Raw genomic sequence first — 15,143 nt, 5'->3', positions numbered from 1 at the left:
ATCAACAAATTTTTTATGTATAATTATCACACAAAAACAGATAATAAATGTAAAAGAATCTTATATTATTATTTCTTTGACATTGATTGCAATGTGGTTATAAAAAAACAATCAAAACTTACGAATAGGTAAAAAAAACAATAACAGGTGATATTCAATCTAAATTATATAACAAAACTTTCTTCCTTTTTGAATTTGAATAATATTTTTTTTGTTTTTAATTAGAGAAGAAAATTAAACTTAAAAAATAAAAAATAAATTAGCTCTATTTAGAATATTTATTAAAAATAAATTATTTTATTTTAAATTTATAAGTTAGCGCTCACATTGGACTATTTGACATATGTGACGTCATTGTGAAAATTAATTATATTTTTCAGCCGTAAGGTATTTTATATGAAGGGAATAAATAAAATTAATAACGAAGAAGTGGTAATAACTTTTAGCCTCAGTTATAAGAAAATATTTTCCAATTCTTAAAATAACAAAATTTCATAAATAGATGTTAAAATCAGCTGATTAAAATGGTTGCTGAATGGACCGAAATGAAATTACGTCATCATGTGTGATGGTCCTCGTCTCACACATTGTTGATTTACGAAGAGTAAACAAAAAAGGGATAAGATAAAAAATAGAGAGAAAAGGCTAAAAAACGCGTCTGATTGTCTGGGAGGGCCCTTAGAATTTTATTGTCTATGGGCTCCGATATGCGTTAATCCGGCCCTGAACATTACGGCATCTACGGCATATAGTTCTATCAAACCAAAGTGGCACTGAGTAAGAGAGAATGTAGATATGACTCCTGCTCAGTGCCACTTAGCCTATCAAAAATTGTACGTCGAAAAGCAGTAAATAAGAATGGCGCCCCTTAAGTAAAAGATTAAATTTTAAAAGAAGTGCTCAAAATAATAAGAGTAAGATATAGAACTAAGTAAACAGGTTATTAGAGTAGAATAGCAGTTCACATCAAACACACTCTTCTACATTAGCGCCACTCTGGTAAATTTTAGAACTATTATTTTATGTTTTCAACTGTATACTTTTTTACTTTTTACTGCTATAGACCATTCATTTCATTTCAAAAAGTGATTACCTTTTACAAAACAAATATATCTTTACCCAGTTTATAACTATCTGTCCGAAACAATATAATGAAGCTTATTTGAAATGAAAAGGTCTATTTAACATAGTCCCCCCTTCATGAAGAGAATATTCTTTTCAAAATTTTTCATTGTATAACAACCATGATACAATTATCTTAAATTTTACACTTATTTTGTAATAAATTTCGATTCCCCTCCCCATTTTCCTAGATCAATTTTTGTATAATATAAATACCGTATTATATACAATTTGATATAAGGTAATAATATAATTTGATGCAGACTAGTAAATTAGCTGTTTGTTGCAGGCAGTGACCAAATTAGCAACAAGTAACACACAGTATAAGAGTAATTACCATTAGATAATGCATACCAATGATGACTATATAGTAGTCGAAATACGTATTTATATAATACAAAAATTGATCAAGGAAAGTGAAACAAAAATCAGAGTTCTTATTTATTATTTTGGATAATATTTATATTTATTTTGTAGTATAGGCAATAAGGCAATAAAGATGCGAAAATACGTTTCCATCCATAGTCTTGCATATGTATATGGCTCTAAATTCATACGATTCTCTTTAATTCCTTCTTTAATTGTCGTAATCGGGTTAAAATTGAATGCTGAAGGAACTTCATTATAGCCATATTATAGCGACTGACACTCCTGTTTTGCATACAGACAATTGGTAAAGGTTTAAGGTTCAGTAATGGTTGATAATTGTCTTAGGAATAATTAGGAGAAATAAAAAAATAGAGAATATTACGTATATTATTTATTAAATCCTTTCAAATGAATTATAAATATATTTGATTAAAATTTTAAAAATATTTAATTATATATATTTAACATGATTTAAAATAATTTTTTTAAATAAATCTTTATATGAATTATGCAGTATTATTTATTATTTACAATTGTTAAGGCAGACAGTAAATAAGTAAAAAGTGTGTGGGTGTGAATGTGCCACAAATTAAACAAGTAAGTTTGTACTAAGTTACGTTACGTTACGTTACGTTATAACTGATTGTCGACTAACTAATGTGATATGACATGTATCACATACGCGTACAGGTTTGGCTGATGATGCTAATAGCATTGTATTATCTGAACATGAATTACAAAATATGTCACCGCAATTACGACAATGATGCTGAAAACAAAACAAAGTGTTAGTATATATTGTTATTATTACAGAAAGAAATCATGTCTGCATCAATTTTTAATAAAAACTATGCCTAAATTTGTTAATACACTCCGCAAATATAAAATCACGATACTTGTTGTTTCGTTAAAAATAACCGTATATGCAGGCACGTACTCTTGTTATCCTTGATCCTTTCCGGGTCTACCACAATTTACTTTAAGCCTTTTAAAGTATTGTCATGGCTATCGCAAATTCAAGATCATGTATAAAAAGAAAAATTTTATATTAAAACTGTTATGTTTGTTAGACAATTAATTCTATGTTCTCCCTTTAATTTTATATGCGTTTTATAGCCGTATGATTTTTCGTTCTCGAAAACAAACCATGCCTAATATGAGCATGGTTTGTTTTCGAGATATTTATTTATATTTCTATTTCAAATAAATCGTATATACAAAACTTATACATTCAAAAATATCTTGAATTTCTGATTGTCATGACAAACACTTCGAGTCTTAGAGTAAATTGTAATAGGAAATTTTCAAATTCACTTATTTTCTCTTAAAATGAGCCTTACTAGAACCCAAAAATATCAAGGATAACAAAGAAACATGAATACAAATATTGTGTATTTTTAACAAAACAAATTCGTGACTTGAAAATACTGACCTGGACTCTACTGATTTAAATATGAAATTAGGAAGAGGATGTAAGCAACATTTTAAAACATGTAATTAAACGATCTAAAAAGAAAACTTTTACTAATTCACTCGAACTAGTAGTCAATAATCATGAAGGTTATAGAACAGGAGAAAGATCGCTATGTACTAAAGCATTAGCGTACCTGTCCCTAAAAATTTGTAGAATTTATAGTTCATTTTTAAGCCACCAGCCGCGCTGTCATCAAGAAGTAGTATCTGTGAAGTTAGCTGTTGTTGTTAGCATAATGTACAAATTGATATGTCATTTGAAATTAGCGCACAACAGCCCGCTTTTATTGATACTACCTAGCGGTCGCAGCGCCTCACTTATTTTATCCATATTTCGGGGACAATATTTTCTATAGCTATCGTTCTCCTGCCTATATGCTTCATGCAATAATATAAATTATATATTCTATGGTTTTTTGTTTGTTTATAACATGTAGATAAATGGTTATAACCCTCTTCAACCGCTATTAAAGTGCCACCTATAGTTTCTTGGAGTCGCGAATAATGTTGCGCTTTTTTTGGCGGATTATAGTTATACAGTCAAGTATACTTACTTTTCTTCTGGTCATATTAAATTCTTTTTTACAAGATTTACAATTTGTAATATCTTTATCGCTTGCCCATTGTCCATCTGATTTGAGACGTGTTGCTTCCTCTTGTAGATCAGATATTTTTAATTTACTAACACTCAATTGACTTCCTAATTCTTCGAGGGTTTGTTCTTGTTCTAGACAATGTTCTTTTAACGTGTAGTAATCTTCTTGTAATGCAGTATATTTCTGAATGAAAAAAGATTTTTTTTTTTATAAATTTAAAACTCATGTATCTAGCCCAATTTGTATTCTAACGCTTCTTTGCTTATATAATTTCACATACCTTTGATAAATTCCTAAGTTGATGTAATTCTTGTTGAAGTTGTGCGATACGTTCCCGATCTGATTCCAATGTTTCTTGAAGTGTTGTACGCCATTCTCGTTCGGTTCGTAAATCAACTTCAACATGTGTAACAGCTTCCTCTTTTTCAGCAGCACGTATTTCTAAATTTTTTGAGAATTGTTCAAAATTGGCTCTTAATTGTTCACATTCACGATATCTGTTGTAAATATAAAATTATAATTAAAGTATTTATGCACAAAAGTACAAACTAAAAACTTGTTTAAAATAAATAAAAATAAAACTAAAATGGCTGTGATTAGTAAGTACCATATCGTTAAATATTGACAAACCAACACTGTGGAGCGTGCAGTGACTTAAAAAATCAAAATAAAATAGAAATAACATACACAGAAGTTATATTTTTATAATAATTTGATGGTTTTATTTGTTTTTAAAAACGTCTACAAGCTGTTTATAAATAATTTTAAATGGTTATGTATATCTATCATCTGAAAAAATAGTTATTAAAACATTATATACGTATTTTATATGAAATACAGAATAAATAAATACATCGTTATATAGGTTAGTACTACATACACTCAACTCTTTTTTACTCGAAACTTTATTCAGAAAAACGTGTAATTTCTGGGAATCATCGACAGACTCAAAGTCTGATCTCAAATAGGAGCATAAGGCATTCATAAATTCGCCAGTTCTCCTTCAAATTTGCCGAAATTTATACTCTACGATATGCACCTCGTGAATTCCAACCTAGAGCTGTATAGTTACATTCTAAGGAATTGCAGAAGAGGAATGGTCAACCTATTTCCAATTTAGGTCTGCATAAATATTCAATTTAGTGGCAGGCTTAAAAATTAATATTTGTTTTATTTTAATATTATTGCTATTCTAATAAAAAGATTCGAGAAAACAGGGATTCGCTATGTTGGACACGTTACGTGGCTCAACGCTTTTGTCGGGCAAACCATCTCTTGCAGTATATTCTTACGAGCACTTAGTCTATTAAGGGTAAATTTACTCGTTTTCAATTTTAATATGATAAAAGGTTTCCTATTTTGACATTTTAAATTATATATAATATTCTAAAACAAAAATATAAAATATTTTTAATAACACAGCCATACAAATAGCGTGCATGCATAATAATATAATAAATATATAAAGCATAATTGGTGCGACATCAATCAAAATTAATAAGATTAATTAATTCTAGAGAGCTTTACTTTGTGGAATTGCATAATTAGGATTTTGAAGAAATTAAACTTCTAATTTTCTTTGCTTAGTCCACTATATTTTTTTATATTTTAATAATTTAAAATATTAAAAAATATAGTGGACTAAGCAAAGAAAATTAGAATTTTTATTTCTTCAAAATCCTAATAAGATTAAATACAAATTTTGTCCTTGTACGATTAAATTCATATAAAAAAAGAGTTAAGTGTATTAAGTTCTTATTTGCGAATCAGTCAGGTCATTTAATTCAATCAACATTTATTTTATTGATATCACTGGCTTTCGCACTTAAAAGACAAAGAGATCAATCTTTACATATAAAGGTCTATCTACACATTTCAGTGCATGAAATATTCCCTATCTATTTTATATAGAAATTCCTGAAGAGTACTGAGATGTCGGACCATCACATCAAAGATACCGCTCGTCCACTAAAATGCGTAGATGGGCCTTAAATAGTTCTACTATGCAATGTAGCTTTTCAAACTGCACATGGCACTGAACGCATTCTACATTCCAAAGTGACTTACTATTCAAAAGCTAAATAAATATTAGACTTAAAGAAAAAGTTTCCAAAATCTAAAGAACTATTGATATCAATCTTTAAAATATAATTTCAATTTTTTAAACAAATATTTCCTATTTTAGATGTAATAATCATCTAAACATGTTCTTTGAACATAAAATGCGTTCTTTTTAGTTAACATTATATGTTTTAAGATGTTCATTTAGTGAAGTAGTATATCTTTAGATACATCTATTTCGACGTACTGTGTCTACAAGTCATGCACATGATTATAAAGATTCTATTGGTATTGGTAAAATATCGAAATGAAATTAAAAATAAATAAACTTCTCTTGTTAAATCACAATTTTAAAAAAATATTTGAGACATTTTAAAAGGAGTTACTTACTTTATTAATTTGCATAAATAAGTTTACCTACTCATTCTTACACTCAAAATTAAAAATAAAATATTGAAGTACATTCAAATACAGATATTATAAATAAATTTTTGTACATCAAATAAGTAATAATAAGTACCAATTTTGTTTTTAATTACTTAAATCAAGTAAAATGCAATTTATGGTCATGTCACCATGAACGAATTTATATACTTCTTTCTTCTTTATCTTCTTTTTTAAATATTAATTTTTTTAATATTACACAAAATGCCATAGCGCTACTTTCCTGCAAGTTAGAACGACATGAGTTTGGACAATAGCGTTCGCACAATCCGCTAGCCATAAAACTTGCAAGAAAGTGAGGAAAGTGCCACTTCCTTCAAGTTAAAATGGCACGAATTTGGACACTAGCGTTCGAATAATCTTTTCGCATGGTACCTACATCTTTACAAATTATTATTTTTTGGGGAGTAATATTTTTCTTATGACATGCTTGGCATGAGTACAACGAATCCCCCTCCTCCAAACCTTATTACATTTACTTATTCGATTTATTTAATCTCTTGTGTCTAGATACTTCCCAGATTATTCCTTGCAGGTGAGCAACGCTTATATTGAGATCGATACACCTACCCACTCTCAAGCAATCCTAATCCATATTTTTGGGTGAATATGTGTCCGTGTATGTATGACCGTAATTTTAATGGGTTTGTTTATCCGATAAAACATTTATAAGGACTTGGAAGCAAAATATACAACCGCTGAATGTACTGACACGTTATCAGCCAAAATACAAGTACATACTTATGTCTTACTATACTTGAGAGCTATCAATGATTAAACGCACTCGCCGATCAATAATTTAATCATTTAGAAGTGGTTATATTATACGTGCTTACTTAAAAAAAAATTGAATTTGATTTATAAACCCATATAATATTTGTTTGTAATTGTTGGATAAATCTAGCGGATTTAAATAATGCAAATGGCTAATTTTTTTTAAAAATATCTTTCTTTTGTTATAAAAAATACGGAACGATTCGCCGCGTATAATAATAACAATTATTATTAGTATACTGACATTCTAAATTAACATTTATGGTATAAATTAATATCAGACAAAATTATATCGAAGCATTATTAATAAATTTTCATAAAATTCAGTACTTAAATTCTATTTTGGTAATTATGAATATATTTGCATCTTGTGCCCTAGTCGATACATTTAATAAAAGACCGGAAATTTAGAATCTTTGTCTGAGTGTCAATGATAAACTGTAAAAACTTTATGTGAAAAGAGTCAATGATATTTAACGGGTTAGTTGGAGGAAGAGTGAAAGCTGCGTAAAACGTTCAGATTAACGTTCTATAACACAAATATTTTAAATCGGCTCCTCTCATGTGCAGTAATCTCAACTAATACGATTTCAACTCAAAATTTCAGGCCTCTCTTAAATGTTCTTGGAATTGAACCACATTACATCCATTCTTGTATTTGGAATGAAGTTTAACTAGCGTATTTGTATTCGTTTTAATTGTTTATCGATTTGATGATAATACGATACGATAAAACTGAATATAAAAGTTATAAAATTGTAAAAAATAATTGATTTTAAATGTTTTAAACTTTTATTTAAAATTATATAATACAAAATATTTTGCATTTCTACATCATCTAAAATAGTTAAATGTAAATGCTTTACAACTGCAGCTGCCATAGTGAAGGTTTGCCAACATTATTTTTACGATCATGTCATGGTTTTTTTAAATGAATTTTTTATGCGATTGTTTGTGTTGATAATAAAGAGAATAATTTTTTAGCAGCAACTTACTAATATTATTCAATATATATAAATTACAAGCTAATCAGCCTAGATTTAGACTTAGACCTAACACAATGTTAATTTTAAATTTTATCACAATTGAATGCAATTCAGTTTATTTAATATGCGTATGTGTCTTTTTTTTAATTAAATTTATTCGAGATCATAGAATCTGCTAAATTAAGATTAAATATTCATTTAAATATACTGTTTTCAAATATATACATGATTTATAAACAATGCTCGAATAAACATAAAATAACTAATTATTTAGCAAGCAGATTGTGAGAAAAGCTAGTAAAAATTCAATATACCTCCCTCCTTCAAAATGTGCCTCAAAAAGCAGTTTTTTATTATATTATTTTTCTTATAATCTATAATTCTTGAATACTTTTTAAGTCAGAATTTGCGAAAGACTAGATCTACGTAAGGAGTACTACCTACGCTAAATTTTGTGGCTTGAATAATCTATCAAGGTGCTACCTCTTGAGCTGCCCTAAACCTCGTAGTTAACGGGAATTTGATACAGAAGTATGAGGAAACCATGTTAAAGGGCACTTGAGTTTGGAGGATTTTGAAGAAAATTATTCGCAACTTTACCTATTATTTCTCTCTAGAAATTTATCGGGAAAATTGTTTGTAAATTGATTCTAATTCCTCTCTCTCAAAAAATTTCGCACTTACATTTTTCGAATTCTTCTTGATATATTTTATAAAAGAAAGACAAATAGGTAAAATATGGTAACTAGAACCATGGTGAGAGTTAATATCGGGTTCCTTATTCCATCCACATTTTTAATCCCCGAAGTAAAAAGAGGAGAGTTTATCCGCTATGTGTATGTGTGTGTATGTCTACTGTGGTATCGCAGCTTTTAAACGAACCGATTTAGTTTTTTTTAGAGTGTACTTAGCTACACTTGTTTTTACGCTTTTATTTCGAGAGTGTTCTTAGCTATGTTTCATTAAAGCCGGTTCAGTTTGGAGAGAGCTACAAGAAAAAAACCTCATTTGTCGGGGGTTTTTTTATTTTGTATATTTCATTTGTTTCTTACAAACACTTTAATCATGCCACCAAGATGAATTATTTATTCCAAACCGCATGAAACTTCAAACTCTAGGGGAATCACGTTTATCATTCCTCTCAACATATCTAGTGTTAAACCACATTTATATTAAAAATAAATGTGAGATTTGCTTATCTATTATTATGAACTTTTTGTTCTGAATCATGTATACATTTGAATATGCGATTAAATAATTATGAGACTATTAGAAGAAAAATATTTAAAAGAATTTGGTTTCATTGGGCTTAAATAAACGAAGTTATAGCTTAGCTATATGTAGGGTAATATCATATAATGCAAGCATATTTATTGTTATCAAAATAATTAGTATTGTTAGTAATTGATAGTTTTTAATATTGTTTTCCATATTTTTAATATTTATTAAAAAATAATAATTCTTATTGATTATTTATATTTAAAATTTACAGGTATTTGTAAAATATAAACAAATACGAAAGTATACGTGATAAAAGTGTATTTAATATAGTTTATAAATATTGTGAAGAAAGCTTAACTTAAATGAACTCTAATATCTATGCTTTGCTCGAAGTACAACAACAAATTTTGGACAATTTTACTCATTTCTCGTGCTCGGTTCTCTCGCAAACTATTAATCAAAAAGCAAAACTTTAAATGTTAAAACTGTTTCTCTTAAAAATACAAACAAATTTTGCTTGAAATTTTTTTTCAAATATCAAACGGCATCGGTAAAATTTGACATGGAAAAGATCGCTTACATGTTGCTACTATCAGAATACTTGTTTTGGTATACTCTTGATTATTGACCATTTGTTCAGAAATAGACTGTCTATGATGTTAATTATAATATTCTTATCTTAGGCTATATTTAACACGGTTACTATAAAGTTGAGCTTGGTAGAAGTTTTACAACTTTTTAATGTGGCTGGGCTGATAGGTACAATCAGTTAGAAAAATGAGTCTCTATTTCAAATACGGCAGTTTAAGTGTGATTGACGAAATATTAGAATTTGTTAAAATACTAGATTGGCGGCAACTGAACAAATAAATTATTAGGTTAAAAATATGGAAAACAACATTAAAATAAATAATTCAATTAATTAATAAAGCATTTAAATAGTTAAATGAATTAGTTTTGTTTATTGTAGTAATTGAAAATTAAAAATTTGCACCTACTTTTCATCAAGTTTGTGGATTGTATCAGTCATGGACAATGTTTTTGTTTCCAATTTGCTAATTAATTCTGTTTTATGTTTTAATGAACTTTCACATTCCTGTAAACATTACAATTTAAATTTAGAATCAATAAAATATATATTAAATTTCCATGACTTGTTTCTTTATAGAATAATTAATAAATTAATAAATAATAATTTAATTTAAATAACAACTAACGCTATAATATATATATGTATATATAATATATATGTATATCTATATTAATTTATATATGGCATTTTTAAAATATAAATTTGTCATTTTTAAGTATATCATACAAAATTTTTTTAATTTAAATTAATATGGAAGAAAATTGTGTTTAACTCAAATAATAACGTCTTGAATATTTCTTCAATGCAACATTTTTGGGAAAAATTATCCGATTGTAAGTTATTCTGTCCGGAAGGAAACATTATAACTTTAAATTTGACTTTGACTTTAATAGCCTAAAAAGTCATCTCATGTTTATAAGTGATAACAGACTAAGGCAGAAGAACAATTTCAATTAGAAATGCTGTTCCTTTTCAGCCAAAGTTGTTGTAACGGAATAATTTACCCTCGGATTATTTTTCCTTATAACGCTTTATTAGAGAAATAATCAGTTAGGGTTTTTTAAAATGAAATATCGTATGTTAATATAGAAAGTAAAAGTGGAAATGTCGCCGACATATCGAAAAAATGTGTGTACATAATTCCCTAGAAAAAGTCCTTTCTGATAGAAGAAAACTACCAACAATACCTGTTATTTTACACTTATCTGATTCAGTGGATGTTCAGTTCTGAGCTTCCAACATGACGCATATTGTAATTGAAAGATATTGTAATTGAAGTCTTTGTCTATCAATTTGTATCATCTTTGCATCCAAACAAAATAAAAATAAACATATTTTAGTGCAAATTTTTTTAATCGCGATGTTTCTTAGCAAAGTTTGATAAAAATCTGATCAACCCTTTTTTTATCAGCACTTTTTCTTGTGATTTCCTTTTCTTTTATAGAAGAGTGAATGCAGATCAGAGCATTTAACATATCTATTTTTCCTATGCTTAAAAAGAATTTACTTGTTAAGCTTGCGCTATAGTTATTAATTTCATTTAACTAATATCTTACTTTTTAAAGATTCACAGATTTTTATTGGAAACTTTTTAAATTTCTATTATTTCCCGTTGTTCTATTTCCATTTAGGATTTATAGATAATGGAAATAATGTGGTGGCAATTTTTTTTTAGTTAAAAAGGTTCTTGTCGCGTAATTTCTATTTTCATTTTAATAAAAAGGAATTATTTTGTGCTTTAGCTGTGTAGCTTTAAACAATAACATGCATTTCGAAGCAACTATAAAAAAATTAATAAATAACAAAACATTAGCAACGAATACATTTTGATAATAAACACAAATTTCTTCCAAAAATTAATTAATTTAATTTTAAATAATAATTTAAAAATTAAGATGGTTTTGCATTTGTATTAGAAGTAGTTGATGAATCAGTAGTTGATGGTGATTTAGGTATTTTATTTTGAGTAACAGTTGTTGGAGTTGTGATGGCACTTTTAGATCCTGAACCCCCTTCATGAGCATGAGCATGAGAGTTCCTTTCTCTTATTGCATAATTTTGTTTTTCAAGATTTGTTAAAATTTTGCCTATTTGACTCGCTTTTACTTGTAGTCGACTCACCATTTCACCTTTTTGTGTTAATTCTGTTTCACATTCCTATAACATTTTTTTATTTAATTGCCAAAAAAACAATAAATTCTTTAAAGATAAAAACAATTTCAATCACTATATAAATTTTTTTTTTTTATAAAAGTCGAGAAAGTACAGAGGATTTAGAACTCAAATCATGTGACATCTCAACATATAAATAAATAATTAAATCAGTTCCTATCAAATTATCAAGATCAATCATTTCATTTGTTCATTTCAGATATTTATAAAGGTATGGCTCCACAAAAGCTCCAAATCTCAATCTATCTAAAGCCTCAAAACAAGAGATCAAATATTAATTTAACAGCAAGAAAATCACCCAAATTAATAAACTCTACATTGAACCTGGAAATTGTTTTTGTTGAAAAATTACATTTCTTCTTCGGGATTTAAATTTATTGTGCTTTAAACCACACTAAGCCATTCGACTGTGCTCGCCTGAAACTCACTTGAGCAAGGTTGAAATGTATGGTGGGACTCTTGACAGGAGACTGTAGTTTGAACTACCACCTTCATAACATGGAGATCTCTTATTATCCCGCTTTAAGGGCCTGTATGGAGGACGATGAAACCTTCATACATGTTATTTTAAACTGCAGAACTCGGCAGGGTGTCAGATAGAGAATGCTTGTGCCCGAAATCTTGGATACATCAATCCTGGAGAAATCCCGACGGAGAAGCTGTGGATTTTCTACCGTGGCCAATTTTTCTCAAGTAACAAGCAATTTTTCTGAAGTGGCGCCTGGCCTCGACAGAATCCTATAGCTTCATCTGCTTAAAATAGCATCTCTTACTCGAAAACGTATTGCTTTCGAGTGACAGATTGTTCTCAAGGAGGGCACGGAGGGTCTTTTGGTTCTAGATGCTAGGACTCGATTGCGGCACCCCTCTTTTGTTTTATTATTATTATTAACCTGCCTTCCCAATAGAAGGCTCTTGAAGAATCCCTTACATAGCCTCACTTTCTTCTGCCATATCTAAGATCGATAATAAACATTTCATGTTATTTTTGAAAAATACTTTCAATATAGGATAATTATGAATAAAGACACAGAGCTCGACTATCGGGAGTTTTTATTGAAAATTTTTTTTCTCTTGGAAAAACTGTCTTTTGCCATAAACTCTTTTGCTAGTAATAAATTTTTGAAATTATTTATGTACGAATATAAAAGTTTCGCACATTTTCTAGATGACGTGACATTTCGAATCGACTGAGGACTCGATGTGAACTTGAATATAAGTTCAATGAAGAGAAATACGTGGATCCAAGATGATGATGTTAATATGCTAATTTAATAAACACAATCTAAAAACTAGTACCTACATTTTGTTGATGGTTTTATCCCATAATTACAACAATACTTACTTGTAACTTATTATACATTTCCAAATTAATCAGTTTGATATCGTCGAGTTGTCTTCTAAGGGATATAATGGTGTCTTGTTTTTCATGAATATCTTTCTCCAATAACTTCATAGCTACTTCCATTTCAGCTTTCAAACAAATCTAATTAGAAATTAAAAAAAAAAAACAATTTTTATTTTAATCGAATCAATTTTATTTAATATAAAAGTACTAGGACTGAGTTCGATTTAGAGTTCGAGTATTTCAGGTGGAATTTGGACAATATCTCAAAAACTATGTATCCACTCATCAAATAAATCCGGTTTTTTAAATTTTTGGGTCAAAATTACATTATGTACTCAGTTTTTTTAATGCAATTTTGAAAAAATAAAAAAAAATTTTTTATTTAAGAATTTGATAAAATTCGCTATACACAGGGTGTTCCAGTAGTCGAACGAACGTCCTTGTTGCTTCAGGTAGAAAATAAAATTCCTAAATAAAAAGTTTTCTTTCATTTTTTGATTCGATGTACGGATAAATGGCTATATTAAAATAGGCAGCCAATCAGAAGTAATGAGAACTTCAACCTTACGCTGACATATACGTGTGCATACGCGTATAAGTGTTTCTTAAAAAAATTTAAGAAGACTTTTCGCATTTGAATTTCATTTTTACTTGAAACAACATAAGTACGTCCGTTACTCCTGGCACAAATTTTAGAGCAATTTTAACCCAAAAAATATAAAAATTGAATTCATTTGACGATTAATCGAATATTTTCTATGATATTGCTCATATGAAGTTCTGTTTTTAAGAGATTTTCAGCGGTATTAACGGAAGTATTCGCCTAGTCGTTATATAAAAAGAATGTGTATCTTTTGTACCCTACCCCCATTACAAGAACAGAGACAAAGAAATTGAACTTCTGGAAATCTTTTTATATATAGTGGTAAAATTCAAATATAAGGTATCGGTAAAATCTAAAATATCGTTAAACTTTTGTTGATAAATTGGATAAAAATCATTATCTAAGATATTAAAAAAAAAAAAAAAACAACAACAAAAAAAAATTAAAATCTATTTTATTGCAGGAAAGTTTTCGAAATTTCTTGATACTGCTTAAATTTTTTAATTTCCGTAGTAATTACCGGTCAATCATATTCTCTAATAAATTCCAATATTCCAGGTTTGTAACCACTGTGTACTATTTTAGAATACGCAATTATCTGACTATCGGACTCATTAAAATTACTGAATATAAGGATCAAAGTTTATGTAAGCATCGTATTTTTTAAAGCTTTAAGCATCAAAGTTTGTTTATTGATTTCTGGATTTCTGTGGATTTTACAAGATATGGTTATGAAAGAGAAACTTAAATAGTTATTTACCTGTAAATCTAATTCCTTTTCTGTTTCCATTCTAAGCTTACATTCCTCTTCTAATTGTAAACGTAACGCAGACGCATCCTCAGAGTTTGCTAACATTTGTTTATGATGTTCTAGGGCGTGAACATGGTCACCACTGCCACCACCTTCATCTACTCGTTCAGATGATACATCATGTCCTAGTTCTAATTTTAGTTTTCTATTTTCTTCATATAACGATAGTAAATTATTCTTAGCTATTGCAAGATCTTCTTTCATTAATGCATTCGTTGTTGTTAAAGATTCCACTTTTGTCTGTAGATTTGTCACCGTAGCACTGTCCAAACAAATTTTATATAAATTATTGTAAATTACTATCATTACAAGCTAATATAAATTACTATTATTATAAAATTCAAGATCTAACTTAAACCAAGAGCTAGTGAAGTTTAGTGCAATTAGAAAAACAAAACGCCGTTATATTTTTCCCTCATTTCAAGGACTTTTTTTCTGTCATGGAGGATCCTATGTCTCGAAAATTTCTTTTTTCTTTGAAAACGAATATTTTGGGAGGTCTTCCCTAATGTCCGAGTTCAAATCCTAATTATGTTAACTCACTTTTAAATAATGTTTTCGTTTTCATTC

The 15,143-nt window shown here is 28.3% G+C and overlaps 1 protein-coding gene across 3 annotated transcripts in view; it reads right to left on the bottom strand.

Annotated features, from left to right (window-relative positions):
* Window positions 1–2,005: 2,005 nt before the first annotated feature.
* Window positions 2,006–15,143, bottom strand: part of LOC123293937 (RUN and FYVE domain-containing protein 2) — a 30,194-nt gene continuing 17,056 nt past the window's right edge. For all 3 annotated transcript variants that reach the window (XM_044874943.1, XM_044874945.1, XM_044874942.1), the window contains exons 5-10: window positions 14,523–14,835; window positions 13,156–13,296; window positions 10,045–10,142; window positions 3,841–4,057; window positions 3,519–3,743; window positions 2,006–2,260 (exon numbers count right to left, since the gene is read on the bottom strand). In XM_044874943.1, coding sequence (XP_044730878.1) covers window positions 2,120–2,260; window positions 3,519–3,743; window positions 3,841–4,057; window positions 10,045–10,142; window positions 13,156–13,296; window positions 14,523–14,835 — 1,135 coding nt within the window. In that variant the 3' untranslated portion in view covers window positions 2,006–2,119. The remainder of the gene's footprint in view (window positions 2,261–3,518; window positions 3,744–3,840; window positions 4,058–10,044; window positions 10,143–13,155; window positions 13,297–14,522; window positions 14,836–15,143) is intronic.

The sequence above is a fragment of the Chrysoperla carnea genome, chromosome 2, assembly GCF_905475395.1.
Source record: "Chrysoperla carnea chromosome 2, inChrCarn1.1, whole genome shotgun sequence".
Taxonomy (NCBI): domain Eukaryota; kingdom Metazoa; phylum Arthropoda; class Insecta; order Neuroptera; family Chrysopidae; genus Chrysoperla; species Chrysoperla carnea.
This window is presented reverse-complemented; position numbering and strand designations above follow the sequence as displayed.